We start from the raw sequence: 26,630 nt of genomic DNA, 5'->3' as shown, positions 1-26,630 counted from the left end.
TAATCTGTCCTTCAGCAGTACTTAGCATACAGTATAGCCTTTTTGTACCCATTCACTCTTCCTCTTCTTTCTCCCCACTCGTCATCTCCCCACTCGTCATTCCCCCCCCCACCCCAAAAAAAAATCCTCACTGGGTCTCCAGGAGTGGCTAGAATTTAAAAGCAATCTCAGCTGCAGTCCATAGAAACAAGAATTCATTACGGCCACCGCTCACATTGTTGGGCGATGCCCTATTTCTATTACCATGACAGTGCCCCTATTCAGTGTGCTTGTGGATACAGACAGGTGGAAGCAGGCGGCTGCTGAAGAGGCGGTTGCCCTGAAACCAAGCTTTTCATTCCATTGCATTTGTGCAGAGACTGTTGCACCTTTTGTACTCTGTGTGAATTGATGTCCATCTGCCACTGGATGCTTATAATTGGGGCTGATGCCTGTCTTGAGTCACTGGACTGTGATGTACAGGGTGAATATGTTTGCCTCTTGCATGCTGTAATGGTTGGAATTGATATTATACAGCAGTGCGTTAACAAGAAGCTGCCTTATTCCTGCATTCCTCCAGGCTTCAACTTCATAAGTGGTATTGAAAGATTTGGATAGTTCTGGCCACTTGCACCTATTTTGGCACAAACTCACTTGATACCTTGGCATGTATTCTTTACTAAATCGTGTTTCAATATGTAAAATGGCACATCTGGTAGAATCCCCAGGTTCATTTGATGTCTGGAGTTCCTTTTTCATAATTTTCTGTAACTCCTTTTCTAAAATAATAGGTCAGCAAATTTTGCAGACTAGTTGCTGAAGGTTTTCTCGGAGTGGATTAGTGACCTAGAGGTAAAATTAACCACAAAGCAATTGGAAAAAGCTGGTTCACAAACACCTCATCACAAGGTAACAGTGCTGCCTTGAAGTTACATGGCTTATTTACCATTAGTAGACATATAGCTATGGACATGAGGTAGTGGTGACTGAGGACATTATACTAAACAGGGAGTGAGTTTAAGAACACACAAAGCCAGTACTGTACCACTTAGCAGTGTAGTATGACCTGGATTATTTTTGTGGTGTGATTTACATATGCAGTGTATATTTCCAAACTGCTTTGTCTTCCAGTAGAAAGGGAAATGAAGCAAAGTAACAGTTGTGAAATGCACTCTGCGCCTTGTTTTGCTGTTTCAGTTTTCAGTTTAATTTAATGAGGCAGCATCGTGTTCTCATTCTGTGATGTATGCCTGTTAATGGAGAGCATTGATTTCAAAATGATTTTATTCCATTTACATTCCAATAGGAAAAGGGCCAGCTGGTGGCAACAGTTTGCAATCCCCATTTTATGAGTTGGTGGGGGGGTGGGAGTTAATACTTGTGTGCACATGTGGTAGGGAAGCAATTACTCTTGCGGAGGTGGAGTGTGACAGTTATGCTTTTATATTGGTAATGCATCACCACCAGTGGCAGGTGAGCAGTACCCTTGACAATGGCATTCTTGGGTGCTTTAGTTTAATACTACAGCCGATGGCAAAAGTGATCACGCCATCAGCTGCAGTTCGATATATAAACTGGCTGACTTCCAGAAACATTTCAAGACCCACTTTTTTTTTCCCCCTGAGTCTAACAAGCTACCACCTGATTCACAGGCTTCACTCCTGTGGTTCTAGGTTGTTTTATTTGATTTTCCTATAGTGCTGTGTTAGTGACGTCACCATCACCTAAAGGCTGATTTCAATTGCTGATGGCATCACCAAAGTAAACTTAGCAGATTCGCTAAGGGCTGGTGCAGGGAACAACCTTTTCTTTAGTGCATGCGATTGTTGTCAGGAACTTGTGGTGTTGATTCTAAAGCATTGGTGACTCGGGGAATATGCACGAATTACTTGCCCTCTTATGCTTATTACAGTAGAGGGTTCCTAATGGAGCAACTATGTGATGAGTAAAAATTTCTGCTCTTGTGTTTCCTGTTGCGCATGCAAGGTAGAATGTGTGGGTAATGAACTGGTGCTTGAGCAAACAGTAACTAGCTTCTAAATTCTGACTTTCTGAATGACTTGTTTACACAGCACATTGCCAAAAAACACCTACACAGACAGCATCTTGTGCTTCTCATAGCTTCACATGCATCCTTTAAATCAAATGGCTAACTAATAGTTTCTATGGCACTCCTCATAAGAGCGCTTTGCAAGATGGAATAGATGATACTGGGCAAGAGTTTGAGGGGTTGAGGATAGAGACACAGTCTAAGAGCTTGTTTTTTTTTTAAAGTTGTATTTTGAAGCAAGGAGAAAGAAGCCTAGGTAAATTGGACATGGGTGATGGCCCCTGGAGTTGATGGTGATGAGGTCATCAGGAGTGGATGCAAGACTCTGATGTTTTGTGATATTGTATGGCCAGAGAAGAGGGAGTTGGGAGGGAACATACAAGAAGGAAAGTGAGGGAGGGGAATAAATCAAGTCCTATCCGATCAGCGGTACAACATTTGCACACCCTTGACCTACCCCTTAACCACACTATCTCCTGGGAGAGGCAAAAAGCAATGGGAAAAAAGTCTGTAGCTAATTCTTTTCTTACTGACGAAGGCCTGATGGTGATGAGGCTCTGAGATCAGGCTGCTTGAGACTCATCACAATTACAGCTAACTAGCATCTTAACCCTCATAACTGGAAATGTTTTTTCCCCAAGAGCTTGTCAAATTCCTTCTTTTAAAGGACTATAGCAGTTCTATACTCATCACAGGTCTCGGCAGTTTGTTTCAGAATGCAGTGACTATGAAAGGAAATATCTCCTGGCATCTAAACTGACAATTTGCTTACCGAAGACCTCTGGTCTTCCCATCCCTTGCTGTCTCGAGTAATCCATCTAACCACACCATATCATCGTTTTAAAAACTTCAGTCATGTCCTCGCTAAGCCTGCATTTCTCCAAAGTACATAACCCTAATTCTTGGGGCCTGTCCTTGTAAGTAATAGTTCTCAGTGTTGATAGCCTAGTTGGCCCATTCTGCATAGTCTTTTTTTCACCATGAGTGGACCAAAACTGGATACAATGCTCCAGTGTTGACATACCACAACTGTATATAAGATAAGTATAGTATTGTTTTGTACTCAGTGATCCTAGGAATACTACCTAAATCCCAGTAGTCTGAATATAGAGTTGTGCAGAACTCTGCTCATAACTGGGCCCCAGTCAGATCCGCTGCCATTAATAACAATCCTCTGTGTAATTTCAACCAGCTGCCTATCCAATGTAATACTAGTCCTATAATCCAATGAGATCTAATTTTTCCTAATAGCTGTGTATGCAGTACTTTTTTTTTGCCTTGATATATATGACTTCCTTGTTCTTCAGCATTGAATTTTTTTTTAGAGACAATCCAGCATGCCCCATTGTACCTTCCATAAATCTCTGCTCATAAGTGAAAACTCAGTATTTAGTACTGACATAAATTTATCAGCAGTATTAAGTCACCTCAGGAACTGAAATCGAACAATACAATGATCGCTCTTGCTCTGATGGTCCCCCACAGAGATTAGATCTCGCCTCCCGATCATCACTTCACACTACAATTAATATGTTGTACTCTCCCAGACACGTTGATTAAGAAAATCACCATCAACAGTGTCAATAAATTAACTCAGTCTTGCTCCTCTCTGCACTTAACTGCCCCTTATCAGATCACTTGATGGACGGATGTCAAAAATCACCCACGGTCACTATTCTATAATACTATTCCGCTCTTTGAATTTGCCCACAAACTTCCCTGCTCTGTTCTATTTGTTGTGCCAGAGGCCTATAATGCAAGAATCAACCTTGAACCAACCCAGTGGTCCCACTGTACCCAAATCGTTTTAATTCCTTCCTGCTGATCAATATCCCCCTTTAGCAGTTATATGCTCTTCACCAAATAAAGCTGCACCCCTCCTTTGTGACCCAACCTGTCTTTGCAGAAATCCTTTCAACTGCACCTCCGATCCATCAGTATCATCCTTCCAGATTTCCGATAAAAATGTCATTTGCATTTTCAAAGAAGCATGTATATAATTCCAGCTTTTTATTTCTAACTATTTGAGCATTAGTATAAATTTACGTTAAGGAATTCTGTCGTTTTGTGGTTCCCCTTGTATAAGCAATCTTGCACACATTGAGCTATAGCGTTCCTGATCCTAGCTAGCCTTAAATATTTTCCAGCACTTGCTAGGAGTTCATTTATTAGCCCCCCAACCTACAAAAATAAACCACAGCCTTCCGGAAAAATTTACACTCCCTCAGAAAAAGTCCTCCAGTTATCCACAACCACCAGCCCTCTTTCTTACTCAATTTCTTGAGACAGTGATTGAACTAATAATTTTGCTGTTCTTTTTTGACCAATCCCAAATGATGAGTGACAATCCAGACCATTTATTCTTCAATTTGCTTACCATTCTCTTGTGATTACTCAGTAAGATGGCAGACTTCTTATCAGTTATATCATTCATACCAACGTGTAAAGCAATTGCAGTTCCCTTTTAATATTTTCACTTTATCAAACCATCCGCTCTATTATTTATGCCTGTAATCCTAATCACTGGGAAAAGCTAACTGCGCCATTCAAGACTTCCCTCCATCCGTAACACTGTCAACATGTCTCACCATGGGGTCTCCAAACGACAAGGCTTTTTTACTTACCATAGTTACCTTTTGGACTGAGTTCAGTCTGTTTGGAGGATGCAACTGTTGTAACTGACCTTTTTGGGTTTGTGAATTTTTTTTGGAGCAGTAGAAGGATTTTTTTCCCCCAGAGGCAGTAGGACAGGGTGGAGGGTTAGGTGGGCAGAGGGTTTTTGTGTGGAAAAGTAACCAGAGATATATCCGTATTCATGATTGTGAATTTAGAGGTGGCAATAGTAAGGGCAAAGGTGGCTAGGTGAGTTTATATTGAGGATAAGGTTGGAGGAAGGAAGATGTTTGAGTAGACAAGGCAGGATAATTTCAGGTACAGGTCAAAATTGGTGAAGATAAAGAGCAGCTCAGTCAACAAGTAAAGTGGAAACAAAAAGGAGGAAATTTCAGCGAAGGAATCCTGACCAGTTATTTACTTCACTGGTTCTTACGGCTGGATTTGAAAATCCTTTTCTGGTGTTAGAAAGCAGCACTTACCAGATCTGGTACAAAGTATATTTCCACCTACTGTATACTGAAAGGCAGCTCTGATCAAGGTAGTCTTGGGAACAATCATTTCATCGTTTTTGTAATATTGAATCTTGGTTTCTGAACTTCAAGTGGAGTAGAAGATTAGAAAAATATTCTTTTTTAATTTTTCTTTTACCTTCTGAGACAATAAAAATCTTGCGAAAGACGAAATGTTCATTATTTTTCTCCCTTAAGCAATCACACGACACCAGGAATGGACATTTCTAAGTTAGGCAATTTGGCCTTTTAATCTTTTACCTGTTTGGGTTATTGTACACACATACACAGGTCCTGTATCCACCATTATGAAGCTTTTCTTTTGTTCAATATTTTGATACTCACATATTCTGCTACAGAGTACGAGGATGCAGCTTTGCACCCACAGTGAGTTTCTGAGAAGAAGGGAACGCTTATATTAATGATCTCCTAAGCATTTAAAAAGCCTATCCGTGGGTTTAAATAGAAAATAAGGCATATCTACATTGGGCAAGTGTCACTCAAAAACTGACCATCACCTCCTGACACTGGTCCCCAGCACTCACATCACTCACCTTGGTATTCACAGAAAAGGAAAAAATGTAATCAATTTTCATGTTACTCAAGGCAGCTCATCTGTTTCAATAGATTTGCAAATGACCACTCCTGCTGTTACTTTTTATTGAGTTTTGACATGTCTAGTTGTCTGGAGAGATTACCAGGGAGTAATGTGAGCTGAATTGCTCCTTCATACCTTATAGCACCATTAAAGTACACATTTTAAACCGTTCAGTTGTGCATTGACGTACAAGTGCTAGTGTAACTCAGGAATAAGGTCACAAAAAGATTCCCAAGTGCACAAAACTGAGTGGGATAAGACCACATCTGATTGGTAATCTTGCACTAGGGCTTCTCGCAGGTCTAATGTAACCCTGGCCATGTTTGGGCACTTAAACTTACATTTGAATCATTTTAGTGGTTATATCCCCACCTGCAATCCTAGCCTTGGCCTTGGAGCAAAACTCTACACATGTGTGCAAGTGCTCCGCGCTTAGTGAGGTGCAGCCAGCAGTGTAACTCTGGTCTTCCGGCTTTGCATTACACTCTATAGATACCATAAATTGATGTCGAGTACAGGTATGATGTGGAGATGCCGGTGATGGACTGGGGTGTACAAATGTAAGGAATCTTACAACACCAGGTTATAGTCCAACAGTTTTATTTGAAAATCACAAGCTTTCGGAGGCTTTCTCCTTCGTCACCTGACAAAGGAGAAAGCCTCCGAAAGCTTGTGATTTTCAAATAAAACTGTTGGACTATAACCTGGTGTTGTAAGATTCCTTACATTAGTACAGGTACAACATTATATCACAAGTACTGTGGAGTTGCGGAGCCAGTTTTTTTTTTAAAACTAATTTTTATATTTGGAAGTAGATGGTAGTGATGTTGGTGAAGGATTACTAATTGTGAGGTGAACACTCCAAGCCTATCGAGCGATTAAATAAGTGGATAAAATCTTTTTTTTTGGAGGAAGGTGAACATTTGGAACTCAATATCTTTGGGAATGAAAAACGATTTTATCTTCCCTGCTGTTCTCGGAGTTGCAACATATTGCATGTCACTAAATGGTGGGTACTAAACCAAGTTATAACCAAACTGAAGCCCCTACAAAACATGGAGGACAACCAAGTTTATATCTAGGAAATAATGCATTGAACTTTCCTTTTCAGACTGGGAATTGGCAATCCGAGTAGGTGTGATGGACTGTGCCGAGGAGAAGAATTTTGACACTTGTATAGAATATGGCATTCATTTCTATCCAACCTTTAGGGTAAGGATGTACCTGAAAACTGATCGTGGCTTTTGGAGAGGATTGATGTCTTAGTACTGTAAACCACTTTCTTTTTGCAAACTTCTGTATTTTGATAAGGAAAATGAGGGCATGATGTTCAATTCTATCAATGTACCGTCTGTTCTGTTGAAATTTGATGTCCCTTTTTTGTTATATCCACCTGTGTGGGTGGAGAGCAGCAGTTGCATCATAAGCGTAAAGAATTTTCAACCCATTTTACAATAAAGTTATCTTGTTTAACAAAGCCGGTATCTAGTCTCTAATATCTAGAATTACCAAAGTAGTGTCATTTTGAAGCATGATTTAATAAGTGGGTATCTCCATTCCAGCTTTATAACTGACTACAGAACCATAGACGTTTACAGCCCTGAAAGAGAACATTTGACCTATCGCATGTGTGACACCTCTTTGCTAGAGCAATCTGAAATGAATACTACTGACCTGCTCTCTCTCCATAGCACTGTATCTTCCTCTCCTCTAAAATATGCTATATTTGTCTCTGCGCACTTAAAACTATTGGTAACTTTTGTTTGCTAAGTTTTTCAACTGTAATGGGTCAATAGTCAAATGTGTAGTTGATACAAGAGCCATGGCACTGTTGGCTGTCATGTAGCTTGTTAGAGCCTGGTTCCATACTTGCCTATCCAGTCGTAGCCAGACAATCTCCTGCAATGGCTTCTCGCCCCGCTCCGTTACCTCTGGAGTACCCCTACGTGCTCTGTTCCCTAGCCGCTGATTGCATCCCCCTTCCTGGCCACTGTCTCGGGTTGGATCAGACTGTTCGTAACCTCGGTGACCTGTGTGACCTTGAGTTGAGCTCCAGGCTCAATATTCACTCCATTACAAAGACTGCCTACTTCCACCTCCATAATATCGCCCATCTCTGCCCCTGCCTCAGCCCATCTGCTGCTGAAACCCTCATCCGTGCTTTTGTTATTTCCAGACTCGATTATTCCAATGCTCTGCTGTTCCCCTCCCATCTTCCACCCTCCATAAACTTGAGCTCATCCAAATCTCTTGGTAGGAGTTAGGATTAATAAATCAAGCCAGGCAGTGCAACAAATATCTGCTTTTCTGAAAAACCAAGGCCAATAACTCACGGTGCAAAAAACTCCTATCAAGTCCCATTCATCTGTCACCCCTCTGCTTGCTGACCTACTTCGGCTCCACCAATGCCTTGATTTTAAAATTCTCATCCTGGTGTTCAAATTCTTCCATGGCCTAGCACTGTAACCTCCTGCAACTTTGAAAACTTTGCGTTCCTCCAATTCCTTCCCTAAATCTCTCCTTTTACGATGCTCCTTAAAACCTACCCCTTTGACTAAGCTTTTGGTTACTTATCCTAATGTCTTCCCCCTTTGGCTCAGTGTCGACCTTTGACTGATTAAACTCCTGTGAGGCACCTTGGGATGTTTTACCATGTTAAAGGTGCTATGTAAATGCAAGGTGCTATGTAAATGCAAGTTGTTGCAGGATCAAAAGGAAGTTAGAAGCAGAGTACACCATGCAGGGCAGGTTTAAAAAAAACAGCACTCACCTTGAAGAGAAGTTGTACCTCTTATTGTCTAGCTTGAGACAGGGCAGATTGCCTGTTTCTCCTTCCTTCCTCTTCCCCACCCCTCACCAAATTGTGCATCAAGACAAAAGATGGGATAAATCTGTGGACAGAACTATCCCAATGATCTAGTGGGTTAAAGTCACCACCTGGTGTAGCACAAAGCCATGTGCACTGGAAGATTCCAAGTTCAATTTCCAGTTTGTGTTGATTTCACAGCTCTTCCAGGACCCTGGTTGCAATACTACTGTTGACCTAAGCACTCGTAGGTCAAGGAGGAGTAAAATGAGTCAATGGTTCCAATTCCTGAATGGTATCAAGTGAAGCTTGTGTAGACATCCCCTCATGTGTAGACATCAGGGGAAATAAGATCAGACTTGACTATAATGCTGTATGCAAGCAATGTCCTTTTTATAGTGCAGGAAAATGTATCTAGAAACCTTTAAAAGCAGTAAATCTTACAATTTTTGTGCAGTTGATAAGTACCAGTAATTAATCTTTTCTTGAATTTCTTGAAAATCTAGAAATCAGGAAACACTGAATTTTTTTTGTGGGTCCCACTTGTTCAGATGCACAACAGTAAGAGATGGTGACTCTTTTTGGCCAGGCTGGACAATGTAGCAAAGTTTACTAAGTAAACTCAATTTCTTGGGATAAAGTATTCTTCAAGTCCTTGGAGGCTGCGTTACTGTTGTGTAGAGGGAGTTCTGTTCTTGTTTGTGGAATGGTGATGAGTTTTATGCCCTTACCTTCACACCTGAAATCCATTTTGCACTGAGTTATTGGCCTTGGTTTTTCAGAAAAGCAGATATTTGTTGCACTGCCTGGCTTGATTTATTAAGAGCAGATCCTCAAGTTTTATCATTTAGATGAAAACCATATGAAAACATGACCAATAAAACGTTACTAACCAACCTCTTGTTTCAGTCAGAACTTAGAACTTGACCAGCCTGAAGGGAAGTGGCTCAATATGAACTAAAGTGGAATGGGATGGGCCCTCCATTTTCTCCTTCGTTCCACCAAGTACAATCCATAGAGCTGGCCATGATTTTTCCGTGGTCTCCTTGGGGTCAAAACTGGAAGACATTTGGGAGATGAATGCAATGGCAATCGTTTCATGCCTGCAATCTCCCCTGACAGTTGTTCTCCTCTGTCATATTCTAGCTAGAACAACTGTGCTAACAAATTCCATTATCTTGTGTGCAATTGGAACATTATTTGAGGCCCAGTGGCAATTACAGTTTTTCATGGGAGGGCCCAGCAACTTTTGCTTCAAATGGTATGGCCTGCCAGGCCACGGGACTTGATTTTGCTTCAGAACGTGACCTTGTATCTGCAGAACACTGTGCAGCGATTAGAAAATGTATATTAACCACTGCTGACTTGGAAGGGGAAAAGTACAGTTTCTAATCTTTCAATTTAGATGACCACCACAACTTGCATTTATATAGCACCTGAAGGTGAACTTTTGGGATGAATGTGCTTTTTCTATTGCCAAGTTTTCTTTTTAATTTTCGCAACAGGATACTGCTTTCTGAGTTAAGATGTAAAAACTAATTGTTGTTGTGGACCCATTTTTATTTCCACCATTTCATATGCTACCACTAAAAACCTGTTGTTAACATTGTTAATTTTTATTTCATTTTACCTTTGCAGTACTTCAAAGCACTTGCAGCCCAGTTCACAGCAGGACAAAATTACAAAGGTATGGCACAATAGTAAGCATTACAGGGAAATTGCCACAATTCACAAAGATTGCAGAAATGTTTTATTCTACGTGGCGTTTCATGTTTCCTTTTGGCCAAATCAAGTATTAATCTAACAGTTAAATTAAAAAAAAATTCAATTCTAAGCAAGAGTTTGAAATCAGACAAGAATTAGGGAGTGGAAAGAACAGGAAGCAATAGTTACCTTAATCATCGTTTGTGAATTTTGTATGTTTTGTCCCATGTTCTATGCTCATTGTCCAAGTTAAGTAACTTGCTTACTTCAACCTTATCCATACTTATTATTTGAAAGATTTGTGTCGTGATGCCCTGAGACTTCCCTCCAATGAAATGAGTTCATTTGCTTTCGTCTTTCTCCCTAACTTAGGCCTAGAATTATGCTGGTCACTCTTTTCTGCATTCTTTCTGTTGTAACTGTCTCCTTTTACAAGTGGGATGCCCAAAAATGTATATCATACTGCTGAAATGGCCCCACCATTCATCTGTACAATGTCGGTATAACTTCTTCTGATTTGTGATCCAGTGCACCAAGGTACCCTTTCAGGGTCTGATTAATGATCATTCCCAAATCCTTTTCAGCCTCTGCCAATTGATGATGACAAAACACCACCTGTGACTGGCATTGCATGGAACCTTTTATTTGATTTTCCTGACTGTACTCTTTTAACTTGTTTTGTTTGAAAATCAGTTTGGCTGGGCCACAATACCATGATCCTTGAATGATGTCCTTCCTTTATGGGAGAGATCTAATTTATTCCCGTAGACTTTGCCGAATCTCTCAATTCCACTGGCCTTTTACAAAATAGGACTCTTGTGTTGCATACGTGTTTAATATTACCTATTTCGGTATACATTACTCCGTTTTATTAATATTAAATTCCATTATCTTATCTGTCTATTTAATTGGTCCAAGTCTCTGGAGTTAATTCATCTCCTCCTAGCTATTAGTTACATCCCCACAAAATTTATCAGCCAATTTAGAATACCACAGGCAGCCTTTGCCACATCACTGATGCTTATAGTCAACAGGAAGGGCTCCAGGGCAGATCTTTGTGGACCAAGTAGGGAATTTTATTTTTATCACCACCTTCTGTTTAAATCAGTTGAGTAAGTCTCCTTTAATAAACATCTCCTCTGTTGGTTGAGTTTGCTAAGACTAAAGAATTTCTATATAAACTTAATTGAAGCACTTATTTCTATACAGTAACTGTCTGGGCTATAGAACAATATTTTTAAAATATTGATTTTTAAAGTATCATCTCATCCATTTCTGACTAGCTTTTTAAGCTTTAGTGGTGCCTGCCCAGATTTTACTTTCCTGATAAAATAGCTCAACAGCTGTTGACGATTGAAGCTTGTTGCTGAAGAGCTGGGAATTTGGCCAAGATAAGCAGTGGGACGATGTGTTTTTCTTTCCAGCACTTGGATCTGTCAAATTTTTACGTTTTCCTTCGCAAAATGTAGTTATCTTAAATAGGAGCACAGATCCCACCCCCCCAAAAAAAAAATCGGTGGTATTGAATTTTATAAGATAGATGCAGAACTGGTTCAGATGAAGTATTTTTGGTTCTTCTTTTGCTCTTTTTATTAAAACTCAGCAAAAGGGAAAATTTTCTCCTGTTTTAGCAACAGCATACAGGTGTCTATTCTCTTGTATTTTGCATTAGTTGATAGAGGGTGGCAATATAGTACTTGGGAAGGATGGAGTATCTTGTGAATGGTATGCCTGATCAGGCTTAGTCAATGTACATGTGGAAAAGATGATTTGAATACCTTCTGTTGCAAGAAAATGAACATATGATTCCCTCTGAGCTTAATTTGTGTTCAGCAACTTTTGCTAATCCAAAATTAAAATAACCATACTTAAGTTGAACTAACACATCCTTGTTAATCATCTTTCCTTTGTCCCACATGAAGTGAGGTTGATGGAGAGAGGAATTGTGCATAAATTAACATTTCAAAACATAAAAGAAAGAGCTCGCATTTAAAATAGTGCATTTCACATCCTTGATTTGTGCCGAAGAGCTTCACAGCCAGTCAATTACTTTAAAGTGTAGTTACTGTTGTTTTGTAGACTGAGGTCCCATAAACAACAAATGAGTTAGATGACCAGTAAATTTGGTTTGCTGGTGTTTTTTGAGGGATGAATGTGAACCAGAATATGGGGAGAACTCTTTGCTCTTTGGATCGTAAATACCATGTCGTCCTAAATAGGCAGATGGGATCTTGGTTTGACCTCTTATGCAAAAGACAGTCAAACAATACAGTACTGCATTAAAATGCCAGCAAAGATTAAGTGCTTAAGTCCATTCTGAGACTTAAAACACACAGGCGAGAGTGCTACCAGCTGAGCCAAGCTGACCATTAAGAAGTAATACAGTAGATTAGCTAACATTTTCCCCAAACGATTTAAAATTTGTTATCCTGTTCGTCAACTAAGGAGATGTATAAAATGTTAAATCACCAGGCAAGGATTTAAAACTCAGATGTAAAAATATTGAAAGCTAGCCTTTCAAATGAAGAATGGTGTTTTTCCAACCAAAAGCTTCCATTAACGAGAGGGTCTAAATCAATTGTTACATTCCTGTTACTGCATTGATAATATATTTGTCTATTAGAGTCTGTATTTAGGAGGAATAAATTGATTTCAAAAAGTTAATTGAGGCTTTTTTTAATGCAAGAATGGCCTTCTGACCCAGAACTCCAAAATGCAAACCACTAAGTGGAAATGAAAATGCAGAACTACAGTTAGGGAGGAACCACAGAGCACGCAGAAAGAAAACACAAATGGGTCTTTGTTTACTGTGAAAGCAAGCTTGTGATATCAACTGACACTTGTGTCAGCTATAAGTTATCCCTATTTTTATATTATTCTAAGTTCCCCACTTATAATTGATACAGTTTAATTGCCATATTTCAGCATTTTGTTGTACTTCTCTGAGCTCATGTAATCTAAGCCTCGACTGCATCTAAATCTTCCACCTTAATTGTACCTAGAATTTGAGAGCTGGTTCCCAGTGTGTAATTGCTGTGGATGGAAGATAATAAAAGATGTTGAATACTGGTGCTTATTTAATTTGATCTTGCTAGGCTTAAGAATGAAGAATAGATTTTAAGGAAATGTGAAGATTATATTTTAGTATCTTTTTTAAATTTCCAAATATTATCAATTGAAAATTTATTTTACAGGACCAGACAGAGAGTTGCAGACTGTACGACAAATAATGATTGATTTTCTACAAAACCACACTACTGCAAATAAGCCTCCTGCTTGCCCTATGCTGGAAGCGGCAAGGTATTGTTGGAAGTATCAGTTCTTCGCAGTGATGCCATTTGTGCTAATTACAATGGAACCAGCTTGTTAGACTATTCTTGGTACACATTTTCTACTAATTGTTGAAGTCTCAATTATCGTTGAGGCTGAAACTGGGTGAAAACTGTGCTGTCTGTCCAATCATGTTTCAAGAGACGTTTCACTCTGAAGCACTTCCCTGTTAGTAGACCAATCAATTGGGCAGTTTAGCCACCCATTTAAATTTGTGGTAAGCTAGTCATTTTGAAGTGTGATGTGGAGATGCCGGTGATGGACTGGGGTGGACAAATGTAAGGAATCACTATAACCTGGTGTTGTAAGATTCCTTACATTTTTAAGTGTGTATGACATTTCTAAAAAAGTTTTATTTGAGGCAAAGACATTTTACCTATTTTCTCCCACCGCTATGCAGCAAATCAGTCACCCTACTGCCAGCCCTGTCTTTGGTGCTCTCAAGCCACTTCCTGGGAGATGGAAGAGCATGTCCCTGGTGACTATTCCACTCTGTCTCCTCCCCCCCCCCCCCACCTCTGCCACAATCACCACCCTTTCCTCTATGTGCACAAGTCTCTGATTTCTACTGTTTTCATAATGTTACTAATTAGATTAGAATTCCTGCCATTCTCTACGTAGTTCCTGATGCTGGTTGATCATGGATCTGAGGGCACCGCCCAAAGTAGCACTTAGCCATACAGCCCAGAAGGTCCCAGATTCGATTCCCTGTCTGCTGAATTGGTTGAAAAATTAGGCTGCTACAATTGATCTTGGAGCCAATGGGCTAGAGGGGAATAAACTAGCCAGTATTCCCACTCCCAATCTGTATCCAATGACCCCTGTTTGAAAGACTAAGTATGTTGACTGGGTGAGGAAAAGATTTGGGGTTGGCTGTGATGAGCTCAACTGTCAAATAGCCTGCCAATACTCACTGTTCAGGCTCTATTTTGAGGAATGGTCACTTGAATGAGATACCTTATGGCTGTCAGTTCACTCAAAACTGCAACCTTCAGAAGAAGATGGACAAAATTTGGAATTAGTTTATATAAGAAAAAAAATCATGGATGTGAATCCCACATTGTACTGTTTAGTTTGGACTCCCACCACATTGCACCAACATACAGTCCTGAAAACTTGATTTATTTATTAAATATATTAACTAGTACTGTGCAGATGTCTATAACATCAATATAGTTTAATACTTTGAATTTTATAGAGCAAAGTCTGAAAAGCTATCTCGAGTATATAGTGATCTAATAATTTTTAAAAATGTAAAACTAATGTTGTCAATCTAGATGCCTTGTTGTACACTTTCCTTTTGAAATGTCTTTCTGAAAAGTGTGAAGGGTCTTCAAAACGTTTTTCCTCTTTATTTCAGCTCTAGTTCTATCCTGTCTTTGTTGGGTAAACACCAGAAGCACTATACAGCTGTTTTATTTGAAACAGAGTTGTCCTATGTAGGTCGGGAGGTGAGTTTTTGAGTTGCCCTACTTATTCTCTTCTCTCCCTGCTACTCTATTCCCCATTCTTCCCCACCATCAAAGAAAACGGTTTCTACCTTGGATCTAATTTTGATTTACAGTGGCTAAAATGAAAACAAAAGTGTCTGATATCCTTTCACTGTCTATTTAAAACTTGAAATGAGGATCAGTGAGTGATGGATGCACAGTGCCATGATGGGGAGGCTGGAGACTAAGCACATGAATGCACGTGTAACTAAATCTGTAAGGAACAAATATTCTTATACAGTTAAAAATAACAAAGTTTATCAACTAAAGCAGTCTAGTTCTGGCTGTTATAGCGCTACCGGTGAGAAGTTAAAACAATGTAAGATGCATTGCAGCATCATAAACGCAAGTTGTCTTGAGTTATACTGAGTTGTATGTTTTTTTATTGCAAACCATTAAATTCTTATCTGTGCAATTAGTCTGAATAAAAGTTTGGTGTACCAATTTGGCTTGTTTGGTAGCACACTCCTCTTGAGGTAGAAGGTTGTGGGTTCAAGTCCTACTCCAGGAGCACATAATCTAGGTAGACATTTAGCAGTGCAGTACTGAGTGCTGTATGTCAGAGGTTTAGTTCTTTGGATGAGATGTTAAACCCAGGCCCTGTTTGTGGGAATATATCTGGACAGCCTGGACAAGTATTCACTGTCGAAAACAAATGGGAGATTGATAAAAAGGTGCTTATTAGGACACCTGTATAATTAAAATACTCATGCCATGATATTTACAGATTTTCATTGTTTTCTAACAGGTGATACTTGATTTGATGCAATATGAAAATATTATGGTAAAACGAGCAATGGATACAGATAAAAAGTTAATGGAGAAACTAGGTATCCATTCAGTGCCATCGTGCTATCTGCTCCATCCTAATGGTTCCCATGGATTAATTTACATGTAAGTGTACAACAGTTACTTTTTGCAAAACATACAGAATCTTTCACCATATTATACAGTTTTTAATGAGAGAATAGGGGATAACAGAGAGCTGGAAAGCAAGTGTGCGGTGCCGCAGAGAGGTAAAATATGAGTTCCTCATGCAGTGAGTTCCCAATTTCCTCTGTATGAAAAGGAGGCACGAAGTAGTTGCCAAGTGACGTCATCTTGGGGAGGAATGGGAGAATGGCCGTCAGCCACACTTGCACGCCCAGGAGCTAGTTTGAGAGGCATCAGAAAATATTTTAATTCTCTACTCTTGGGTCGGGGGATGGGGGGAGGGGCGCGTGAGGGTGAACTGCTTATTTTTGACAATCACTTATCAGCTCAATAATTTGCTGATTTGGCCACCATGGTGTAATTAAAATTTCACGTGCATCTTTTGTTTCTGCCATGATTTGCTTTCGGGGTGAGGTTTTGACCCATTTGTATGCCGTGTTTGCACATCTGTAATGGAAATTGGTTTTCATTTGAGGGGCTCTGCTGCTCTGATTGAAATAACTGAAAAGCAAATAAATCTCTTGTTTTATTGTGATATTTCCTTTGTATTTTTTTTAAACACTTAGATTTTTAAACTAGAATTCTACTTTACAGTACTCCTGACTGCTTGAATTCCACAGCCTTTTTGATCAGCTCTTTTGTAACTGGTATATTGACTACTTTTTCCCCTCCCTCCCCCACAAACAATTGACCCCTTGAGCACATGGCTTCTCAGATACTATAGCTTGGATATATATGTTTATATTAAAACTGTTTCGTTCCAGTCAATGACAAAATCCCACAGAAATGTGCTTCAGTGTTATTGTCCAAATAATTATGCAAAATAAATGAACCAAATTTATTGCTCTGTAGGTGTTGTTCTGATGAATACAAATTTATACTGACTTGAGCTGAAATTTCAATCTAATTGTATTTCATTTGAAGTCTCGTTAGCAACTGGCATAAGAATCCAAATCCCTTTTTTGGTAAGTTAATAGTTTTTAAAAAAAACAATTTTGGAAGTAAACCAGATGTTAGTCTAAATATAGTTTCTTTTGGCCCGAGTAAAGTCTCCTAAATCATGGAATAAAACCAGAAATTTGTTCTCTTCTCTTCACCAGGATTAGCCTTTTTAAGTTGTTTAGTGTTACTCAATTTATGACACTTGATGCATGAACAACGTGGTTATGCTGCCTGACCTGCTGAGTATTTCCAGCACTTTCTGTTTTTATTTCAGATTTCCAGCATCTGCAGTATTTTACTTTTGTTTTGGTTATTTAAACTTTCAATTTAGAAAACATGAACTATGAATGTGGGAAGTTAACTTCATTTAATCACATTGGATCCTGAATTGTCTGCCATAATGGAGGGACCCTCTTTTCTCTTTCCCCTCAGGGGAGAAGGTATTTGAGAGTACCTCCGATACTCAGCCTAATTGTGTGAATATTTAGCTTCTAATTGGTCTATTTAACTACCTGATCAAATTCTCAGCATGTGCAGATAACGTTTTTCATTTTAAAAATGTGATATTTCTTAAAATCGCTGGCAGCCCAACGCCTGCTACTTTCCTGATCCGAGTCTAAATATCAGAGCTGCGTCGATAGTAAATTCTACCAGGTACTGGCTGTCTGTATAAATGCTACTGAGCCTGGTAGATCAAGAATCCAGAGCCTGTGAAAAATCAATTAAAAACACTTAATTGTGTTTTAGCTGATTGCAAAACAAAGTCCCAACTTGCAAAGACATTTTTGCAGATAATCTGGAGTGCGGGTAATGGAGGTTCTACTATTAAGTAGGTTTTTGGTCTTCAACCTATTTGTGTGTGTTTCTACTTCAGTTTTCTTCTTCTTCCCTTCCCCCCTCCAAAAAAGGCCTGACAGTTAATCCTATTGGGTACAGTAGTACTTTTGCTAGTCTGCATTTCGATCTGGAGTAATGGACATCTGGTGGAGCTTAGACCCGGCATTGTGTTTGTATACACAATCCCCTAATGGACAACCTGTGGTTTTCTTATGTAGCAGATCGCCTTAAGCTCCATTTGGAAGGAGCTTTTTCAAATTCACAATCAAATTTAGGAAGCGCATTGGAAATGACATAAAATAACTTACTTCAGATTTACGTGGACAGATAAGCTGAATACCTGTTTGCTGTATTTCTGTCTGCTTGGAGTGACTGCATCACCCTGACAAATGTTGGATCCGATTCACTTCATTTGTGCGTACATTTCAGCAAATATAATGGAGGGCGGATCTGAGCTCGTCACTTAATTTGAGCATTTCTTTTTCCTGGTCCTTTTTTAAAAAATATATTGTCTTGTTAATTTGCAATTAAGGTGCAATGTTGCCCTCTTTATTGAACTTTAGTGACTGTCACTGTAGCAGCAAAAGATAGCAATTAAAAAACAAAATGTAAAAGTAACCTGAAATTAATCCTCAAAATTGGAAAATGTAATATTTGCATCGTAGAAGTTTCCAACAAATCCATTCTTCACGGTACCTTCATTATTTTTACACCTGTCACAAAGTCAGCTGTAAAATCTGTTGTATCGGAGTCCCTTTCATCCACCTCTTTGGGCCTTCCCAAATAGGGAAGCTACTTATACATTGGATTTTATGATTATTCCCACTTGGATTTAATGAGTTCTTGTGGGAAGAAATTTTACTTTCAGAAGATTTTGTGCAACACTGACTTGTTTGACTTTATTTTGACTCAGTAAGGCCAACAAGAATCCTGCAATTTAACATGTGGATTATGGTATTGCTCATTTACTGAAGAGGAAAGACAGTTAAGTAAACCACAATGCAAATTATTTGAGTCAGAAACAGAAGGCCATTCACATCACCCGTCATGAAAACTTTTTAAATTTAACCCATTGGATAATAAATTTCATGTGCAACTTTCCGGAATCTCTGTCACCTTATTTTACGATGATAACTGTGTTTCACTTTTCTTTTCTTCACTCTGCTTTTTCACTGCACTCCCGTGCTGGTTAGCCCCCATATCTTTTAATGTGACAAGCAAACCACCTATTAGCAAACACCTCTCGCGATTTGGTATATTCCCTGGTCACAGCCAAAAATGATTAAATTGTAGGAAATTGTTGGTGGTCATTTACACCTTACCAATGAAACACTACCTTAACTTCTAATGTTCGGCAGTAAAGTAAAATTACTTATTTGAGTTTCTATCTCTATTTACAAGAATGTCTGTGGCATGAAAGCTTGGCTCCAATCGTTCCCAGACCAACTGTAGTACTGGTGTGATGTGTGTTCCTCTTCACCATGGGTTCCCAAGTATGGCCTGTCTTCTCCTTTTTGATCTATCCCTGAAGCTCCTGCCAGTTCCATCTGCAAAGGAAACTTCAGCAGCTTTGGACTTCAGCTCTTTAAAGTTCCCTGGGTACAGAGGACTGGACAAGGCTGCTCATTGACTGGTGGATGTTAATCAATCTGGGAGCAGCCTTTACCAGTCCCCCAGGCCTGGGGATTTTAAAGAGCTGAATGGTCAATGTTTCAAGGTTTTGGGAGAAAGATTGGGGATGGGTGGGCAGGATCAAGGCAAGAGAAGAAAAGACACAAAGCAGTGGTATAGGATAGGGGGATCTCAATTTTTGAGTATGGAGTCTTGCATTTTGTGTGTATGTGGTTTCACTTTTTGAATAAAGTTCACATATTGTATTTTTTTTTGCATATGGAATCTTGCTTTTATAGGGGTCTCGCTTTTCATGTGCATAGGGGTCTTTTCTGGATATAGTGGGTCTCTTTTTGTGTGTATCAAGTCTTGCTGTTGGGATCTTGCTTTATGAATATATAGGAGGTCAAGCTATTTTTTTTATGAATGGGGCTTCATAATCAAATGTGGCTCACTCACTGGTTTTGATGTGTGTCTGGCCCTCGGCTTCAAAAGGTTGGACATCCCTACTTGATGCTGTTTGAGTATCTTCTATTTCATTAGTGTGATGTTTGCATTTCCAAAAACTTGTGGCACCTCTAAGTAATACTGCCAACTTAGTGCCAGTTAATCCTTGACTGTGCCCAATTCTGTTTTGTAGAATCATGTTCACCAGTAACTGGGTCAAAATGCCCAAACGAATTCCATTTAAGATCTTAGCAGCTGTCAGAAGACACTTTGTCATCTTACTGCTTTAAGCCACCTTTAAATTTTGGCCCTCAATGTGCCATTCACTCTCCTTACTCTTTATTATACTATAAAGTATTGCAAATTGCATACTTAAATTATGTAATTAAGTAGAAAAATTGATGCCGAGCAGCAACAAATCGAGTCAGAACAATATGCTTTATTTGGAGTATTGTAACTATCTGTTGCACTGCCAGCAGATGAAAGTGAATGCCTTCACTCTGTGCTGCACTGTTACATGGCAAAACCACTGCAACCTCTGCAACTTGGAATGAGGTTTTGTATTTTTCCTGTAACATGCAAATGTATAATCATGAGGTAATTCCAGAAAGGAATGTGCAGTTGAGCACACTTAATCTGAACAAGTTGAATGTGTGAATGAATGCAAAGCCATCCACTCATGGCTTCTTATACATTAATATCTTACTATCGATAGTTTATCCTGGCAGCCATACAGCTCCAAATCTGGTAATTTAAACCTTATTTATAACTCTTTTAATATCCATATATCTAATCAGGTAACCTTGTTTTCTAACTAAACTGCATGCAGATCTAGGAGATGTTGAAGGGGTTAACACCCACACTTCTCCACACAATCACAGATCACAGCCGCGCCATTGGGAGGCTCAAAACAGCAGACTTGTGCTTCACCAGGGAGGGAAAATTGCAGTGCTAATCACCCACGGTCTCAATCTTGCCCATCCCCTGTGACCATTTGTATAACCGCAATGTCTGAGACCAGGAACATATACTTGCAGCAGTTATTCTTGTCAACAGAAGGTGCATGAGATAGGCACAGTTCAGAGGCGAAGATAATGAGTTACAATTTTAAAAACAAACCTGCAGCCATGTTACGTTGTGTACACTTAAAGCAAAACAGCTGCTGTACTTCTTAAAATACTGAAATATGAACATTGGTGTAATGTTCCTAAAAAGATGTAAATCTTGTATTTGATGTACAGAATTATATAGAGAACTATACCAAATTGTTATAATGGACTAAAATCAAAGCCTGAGCCTGCCACTTTGATGAAATGGCTCCCGAGAGGCGGGGTGGTGGTGCAGGGGGGGTGGTATTGAAGGCCTTCCGGGCACAGCCATTTTCTAAAATCTCCCTTTCAAAGCAAATTGCAGACGGCAGAAACCTCCACATCCAATATTAGATGTTTTAAATTTTCTGCTTGGAGTGCTGCCAGGAAAGTACTTTTAAGCCTGGGCAGTAACCAAAGGCACTTTCTGCACATATGTCACGCTGATGTCTGACTTTGTGCTTTTCCTTGCAACAGTTTGCTTGACTAAAATATTGAGTGATGTATTACTGTGTGCAAAGCTACTGGGGGGGAAAATTACTCTTCCCCACCTCTATATTGTATATGAAAGAGCAAGAAAGAAAAATGCTTGGGACTTATATCACATCATTGACTCATTTCAAAGCATTTCATACCTGTATATATGTTGGATAGAGTGCTAATGAAGAGGTGGCATCAGCAGCATAATCACATTTTTTGATTTTTAAAAGAAACTTATGATTAGCCTTTTTGGTGCCTTGCTGTGAGTTGGCAGTATTTGAAGAAATATCTATGGGTATGGTAGCATAGTGGTTACGTTACTGGACTAGTAATCCAGAGGCCTGGACTAATAATCCGGAGTCATGAGTTCAAATCCTGCCACGGCAGTTGGGGAATTTTAATTCAATTAATTAAATAAAATCTGGAATTTAAAAAAACTAGTATCAGTAATGGTGGCCATGAAACTACCGGATTGTCGTAAAAACCCATCTGGTTCACTCTTGTCCTTTAGGGAAGGAAACCTGCCGTCCTTACCTGGTCTGGCCTATATGTTACTCCAGACCCACAGCAATGTGGTTGATTCTTAATCGCCCTCTGAAATGACCTAGCAAGCCACTCAGTTGTACAATCTTAACTTTAAAAAAAAGTCATAAGAAGAATAAAAACGGTCGGACCACCCAGCATTGGACCACTAGGCACCGAACACGACAAAAGCAAACCAAGCCCAGTCGATCCTGCAAAGTCCTCCTCACTAACATCTGGGGACTTGTGTCAAAATTGGGAGAGCTGCCCTACAGACTAGTCAAGCAACAGCCTGACGTAGCCATACTCACAGAATCATACCTTTCAGCCAACGTCCCAGACTCTTCCATCACCATCCCTGGGTATGTCCTGTCTCCCACCGGCAGGACAGACTGACCAGAGGTGGCGGTACAGTGATATACAGTCAGGAGGGAGTATCCCTGGGAGTCCTAAACATTGACTCTGGACCCCATGAAATCTCATGGCATCGGGTCAAACATGGGCAAGGAAACCTCCTGCTGATGACCACCTACCACCCTCCTTCAGCTGATGAATCAGTCCTCCTCCATCTTAAGCACCACTTGGAGGAAGCAATGAGGGTAGCAAGGGCACAGAATGTACTCTGGGTGCGGGACTTCAATGTCCATCACCAAGAGTGGCTCGGTAGCACCACTCCTGACCAAGCTGGCCGAGTTCTGAAGGACATAGCTGCCAGACTGAGTCTGTGGCAAGTGGTGAGCGAACCAACATGAGGGAAAGACCTACTTGACCTCGTCCTCACCAATCTACCTGTCGCAGATGCATCTGTCCATGACAGTATTGGTACAGGTGACCATTGCACAGTCCTCGTGGAGACGAAGTCCCATCTTTGCACTGAGGACACCATCCAACGTGTTGTGTGGCACTATCACCGTGCTAAATGGGACAGATTCAGAACAGATCTAGCAGCTCAAAACTGGGCATCCATGAGGTGCTGCGGGCCTTCAGTAGCGGCAGAATTGTATTCCAGCACAATCTGTAACCTCATGGCCTGGCATATTCTTCACACTACCATTACCAACAAGCCAGGGGATCAACCCTGCTTCAATGAGGAGTGTAGAAGAGCATGCCAGGAGCAGCACTAGGTGTACCTAAAAATGAGGTGCCAACCTGTTGAAGCTACAACTCAGGACCACATGCATGCTAAACAGCGGAAGCTTAGACAAAGCTAAGCAATTCGACAACCAACGGACCAGATCAAAGCTTTGCAGTCCTGCCACATCCAGTCGTGAATGGTGGTGGACAATTAAACAACTAACGGGAGAAGGCTATGGGCCCCGACAACATCCCGGCTGTAGTGCTGAAGACCTGTGCTCCAGAGCTAGCTGTGCCTCTAGCCAAACTGTTCCAGTACAGCTACAACACTGGCATCTACCCGACAATGTGGAAAATTGCCCAGATATGTCCTGTCCACAAAAAGCAGGACAAATCCAATCCAGCCAATTACCGCCCCATCAGTCTACTCTCAATCATCAACAAAGTGATAGCACTGTTGACGACACCTTCCATCAGGTGGCATTTACTCACCAATAACCTGCTCACCAATGCTCAAGTTTGGGTTCTGCCAGGACCACTCGGCTCCAGACCTCATTACAGCCTTGGTCCAAACATGGACAAAAGAGCTGAATTCCACAGGTGAGGTGAGAGTGACTGCCCTTGACATCAATGTAGCATTTGACCGAGTGTGGCACCAAGGAGCCCTAGTAAAATTGAAGTCAATGGGAATCAAGGGGAAAACTCTCCAGTGGCTGGCGTCATACCTAGCACAAAGGAAGATGGCAGTGGTTGTTGGAGGCCAATCATCTCAGCCCCAGGACGTTGCTGCAGGAGTTCCTCAGGGCAGTGTCCCAGGCCCAACCATCTTCAGCTGCTTCATCAATGACCTTCCCTCCATCATAAGGTCAGAAATGGGGATGTTCGCTGATGATTGCAGAGTGTTCAGTTCCATTCGCAACCCCTCAGATAACGAAGCAGCCTGTGCCCACATGCAACAAGACCTGGGCAACATCCAGGCTTGGGCTGATAAGTAGCAAGTAACATCTGCGCCAGACAAGTGCCAGGCAATGACCATCTCCAACAAGAGAGAGTCTAACCACCTCCCCTTGACATTCAATGGCATTACCATCGCCGAATCCCCCACCATCAACATCCTGGGAGTCACCGTTGACCAGAAACTTAACTGGACCAACCACATAAGAGCAGGTCAGAGGCTGGGTATTCTGTGGGCGAGTGACTCACTTCCTGACTCCCCAAAGCCTTTCCACCATCTACAAGGCACAAGTCAGGAGCATGATGGAATACTCTCCACTTGCCTGGATGAGTGCAGCTCCAACAACGCTCGAGAAGCTCTACACCATCCAGGACAAAGCAGCCCACTTGATTGGCACTCCATCCACCACCCTGAACATTCACTCCCTTCACCACCGGCGCACTGTGGCTGCAGTGTGTACCATCCACAGGATGCATTGCAGCGACTCGCCAAGGCTTCTTCGACAGCACCACCCAAACCCGCGATCTCTACCACCCAGAAGGACGAGGGCAGCAGGCACATGGGAACACCACCACTTGTACGTTACCCTCCAAGTCACACACCATCCCGACTTGGAAATATATCGTCGTTCCTTCATCATCGCTGGGTCAAAAATCCTGGAGCTCCCTTCCTAACAGCACTGTGGGGAACTTTCACCACACAGACTGCAGCAGTTCAAGAAGGTGGCTCACCACCACCTTCTCAAGGGCAATTAGGGATGGGCAATAAATGCTGGCCTTGCCAGCGACGCCCACATCCCATAAACAAATTTTAAAAAATTGTACCCAGCCAGATGAAAGATAAATTAACTTTCATTCCAAAATAGCTCCGGCTATTAACCGTCCCTGCAGTGCTGAGTAGTTTTAATTCTGAGACATTGATGTTGACAGAAACTTTCCATTGAGTTGTATTGATCTGATGTTTGGTGAAATTTCTTTTAAGTGCTTGCAGGTTTGGGTATGTTGCCTTTCATCTTGGAATATTCGAAGTATGTTAAGAGAACATATTTCTTTTCCATCTTGATTCACCTCAGTTCTAAAGTTCTCTTCATTTTGAAACTAAATGGATGATTTTTTAAAAAAAAGTTAACGTTCTATAATGATGCATAAAAATACTTTTGCCCTTTTGTGAAACATTTCCTGTTAGTTACATGCCCTAAATAAAATTGCACGCTTCATCCTTTGAATTGAATATGGTCTGACTCCTCCCAAAATGCAGTCTAATGTACTGTGCAACATAATTTTTCGCATTTATAGAACTGGGAGCTGTAAAACTGCTAGATTCAATTTTCTTTCTTTTTGAGGGATGGGTCACATGGGCTCTGAACTCACATATATGTATGTATTTATGTATAATCCTGAGCTCAATGACCATATGAAAACATTTTAAGCACTGAATAAACTTGGTAATCTTAATATAGCAGTGAATTATGGTCCTCCGGTGATCTCTTTAGGATTGCATAAGTCCTGATGCAGTGACATTGCCCTATAACTAATGGTGTGGTAGAAAGAATTTTTTCTTTTTTACTCTGCTGAATGAACAAATGCCTTGCTTAGTGCAATAAAGTCTGTTACTGGTGCTTTTAACCTTTACCCTACTGAATAAGCAGGCGTCATCCTGTTAGCGCAACAGCTCTTACCCCTAGCTGTTGTAACTCTTATGACACTGCGTAAGGCTGCTTGCCATGCACTTCAGAAAATAAATGCTTATTGTTGCTTTAAGGATTAATGCTGCAGAATCACTGAGTTTAATGGAACATGCTGCCCAACATTTGTTGTCCATTTCAGGTTAATAAAACACATTATCTTGCATGACTCCTGTCTAATGAATGTGGACTCCCTCTGTCTGGCACCAACTTTTTATTATAATTCATAAGCGTTTGTAACTAAACTGAAATATCTTGGTAATCAATTTTTTGATAATGTGTTCTTGACCAATATCTTTTTGCAGCAAAATGAGAGTGCTGCAATGGAAGCAATTTAACTTTGTTAATCTGATTTTAAAATAGCCTGATTTAATATATCCTTGCAACCCTAAAATGTTACAGCACATTAAGTATGCACCAGTATTACTCTCCACATGAGCCACCTAGTCTATTTCCACTCTCTTAATTTTTTTTTCAAGCAACCATCTAATTCCCTTTTTAAAAGAATTTGCGTATCTCGTTTCTGCTTCAACAACAGTTTGTGGCAAAGTTCCACATTCTAACCACCCTCTGTATAAAGACATTTTTTCTCACCTCTTCAATTCTTTTTGTGATTATCTTGAATTTGTGCCCCCTCATTGCTGCCACATTGACCAGCGGAAACAGTATCCCTATTTACCTTTTATAACCTTTCCTAATTTTGACGACTTCTGTCAGCTCACTCCATAACCCTCTCAGCTCCAGTAAACATAGCCCCAAGTCTATGTTCATAACTATATACCCTCAACCCTGCTAGCATCCTAGTGAATTTATGCTCTCTTTATTATCCTTTCTATAATGGGGTGTCCAAAACGTTATACAATGCTCCAAATGCAGTCTAACTAAGGTCTCCTACAAGTTTATCATCGGTCAAGAATGACCAGCCTTTTAAAAATCGGTGTTGACTAACTCTCATTTCTCAAATGTCAATTATGG

The 26,630-nt window shown here is 40.4% G+C and overlaps 1 protein-coding gene across 1 annotated transcript in view; it reads left to right on the top strand.

The window, feature by feature from the left end:
* qsox2 (quiescin Q6 sulfhydryl oxidase 2) overlaps positions 1 to 26,630 on the top strand; it is an 88,599-nt gene that overhangs the window by 16,990 nt on the left and 44,979 nt on the right. Inside the window, exons 2-6 of the mRNA XM_067969882.1 lie at positions 6,864 to 6,964; positions 10,197 to 10,245; positions 13,457 to 13,562; positions 14,953 to 15,043; positions 15,831 to 15,976. Coding sequence (XP_067825983.1) covers positions 6,864 to 6,964; positions 10,197 to 10,245; positions 13,457 to 13,562; positions 14,953 to 15,043; positions 15,831 to 15,976 — 493 coding nt within the window. The remainder of the gene's footprint in view (positions 1 to 6,863; positions 6,965 to 10,196; positions 10,246 to 13,456; positions 13,563 to 14,952; positions 15,044 to 15,830; positions 15,977 to 26,630) is intronic.

The sequence above is a fragment of the Heptranchias perlo genome, chromosome 31 (genome assembly GCF_035084215.1).
Source record: "Heptranchias perlo isolate sHepPer1 chromosome 31, sHepPer1.hap1, whole genome shotgun sequence".
Taxonomy (NCBI): Eukaryota; Metazoa; Chordata; class Chondrichthyes; order Hexanchiformes; family Hexanchidae; genus Heptranchias; species Heptranchias perlo.
Note: the sequence above shows the minus strand (reverse complement) of the source record. Positions and strands in the feature narration are given on the sequence as shown.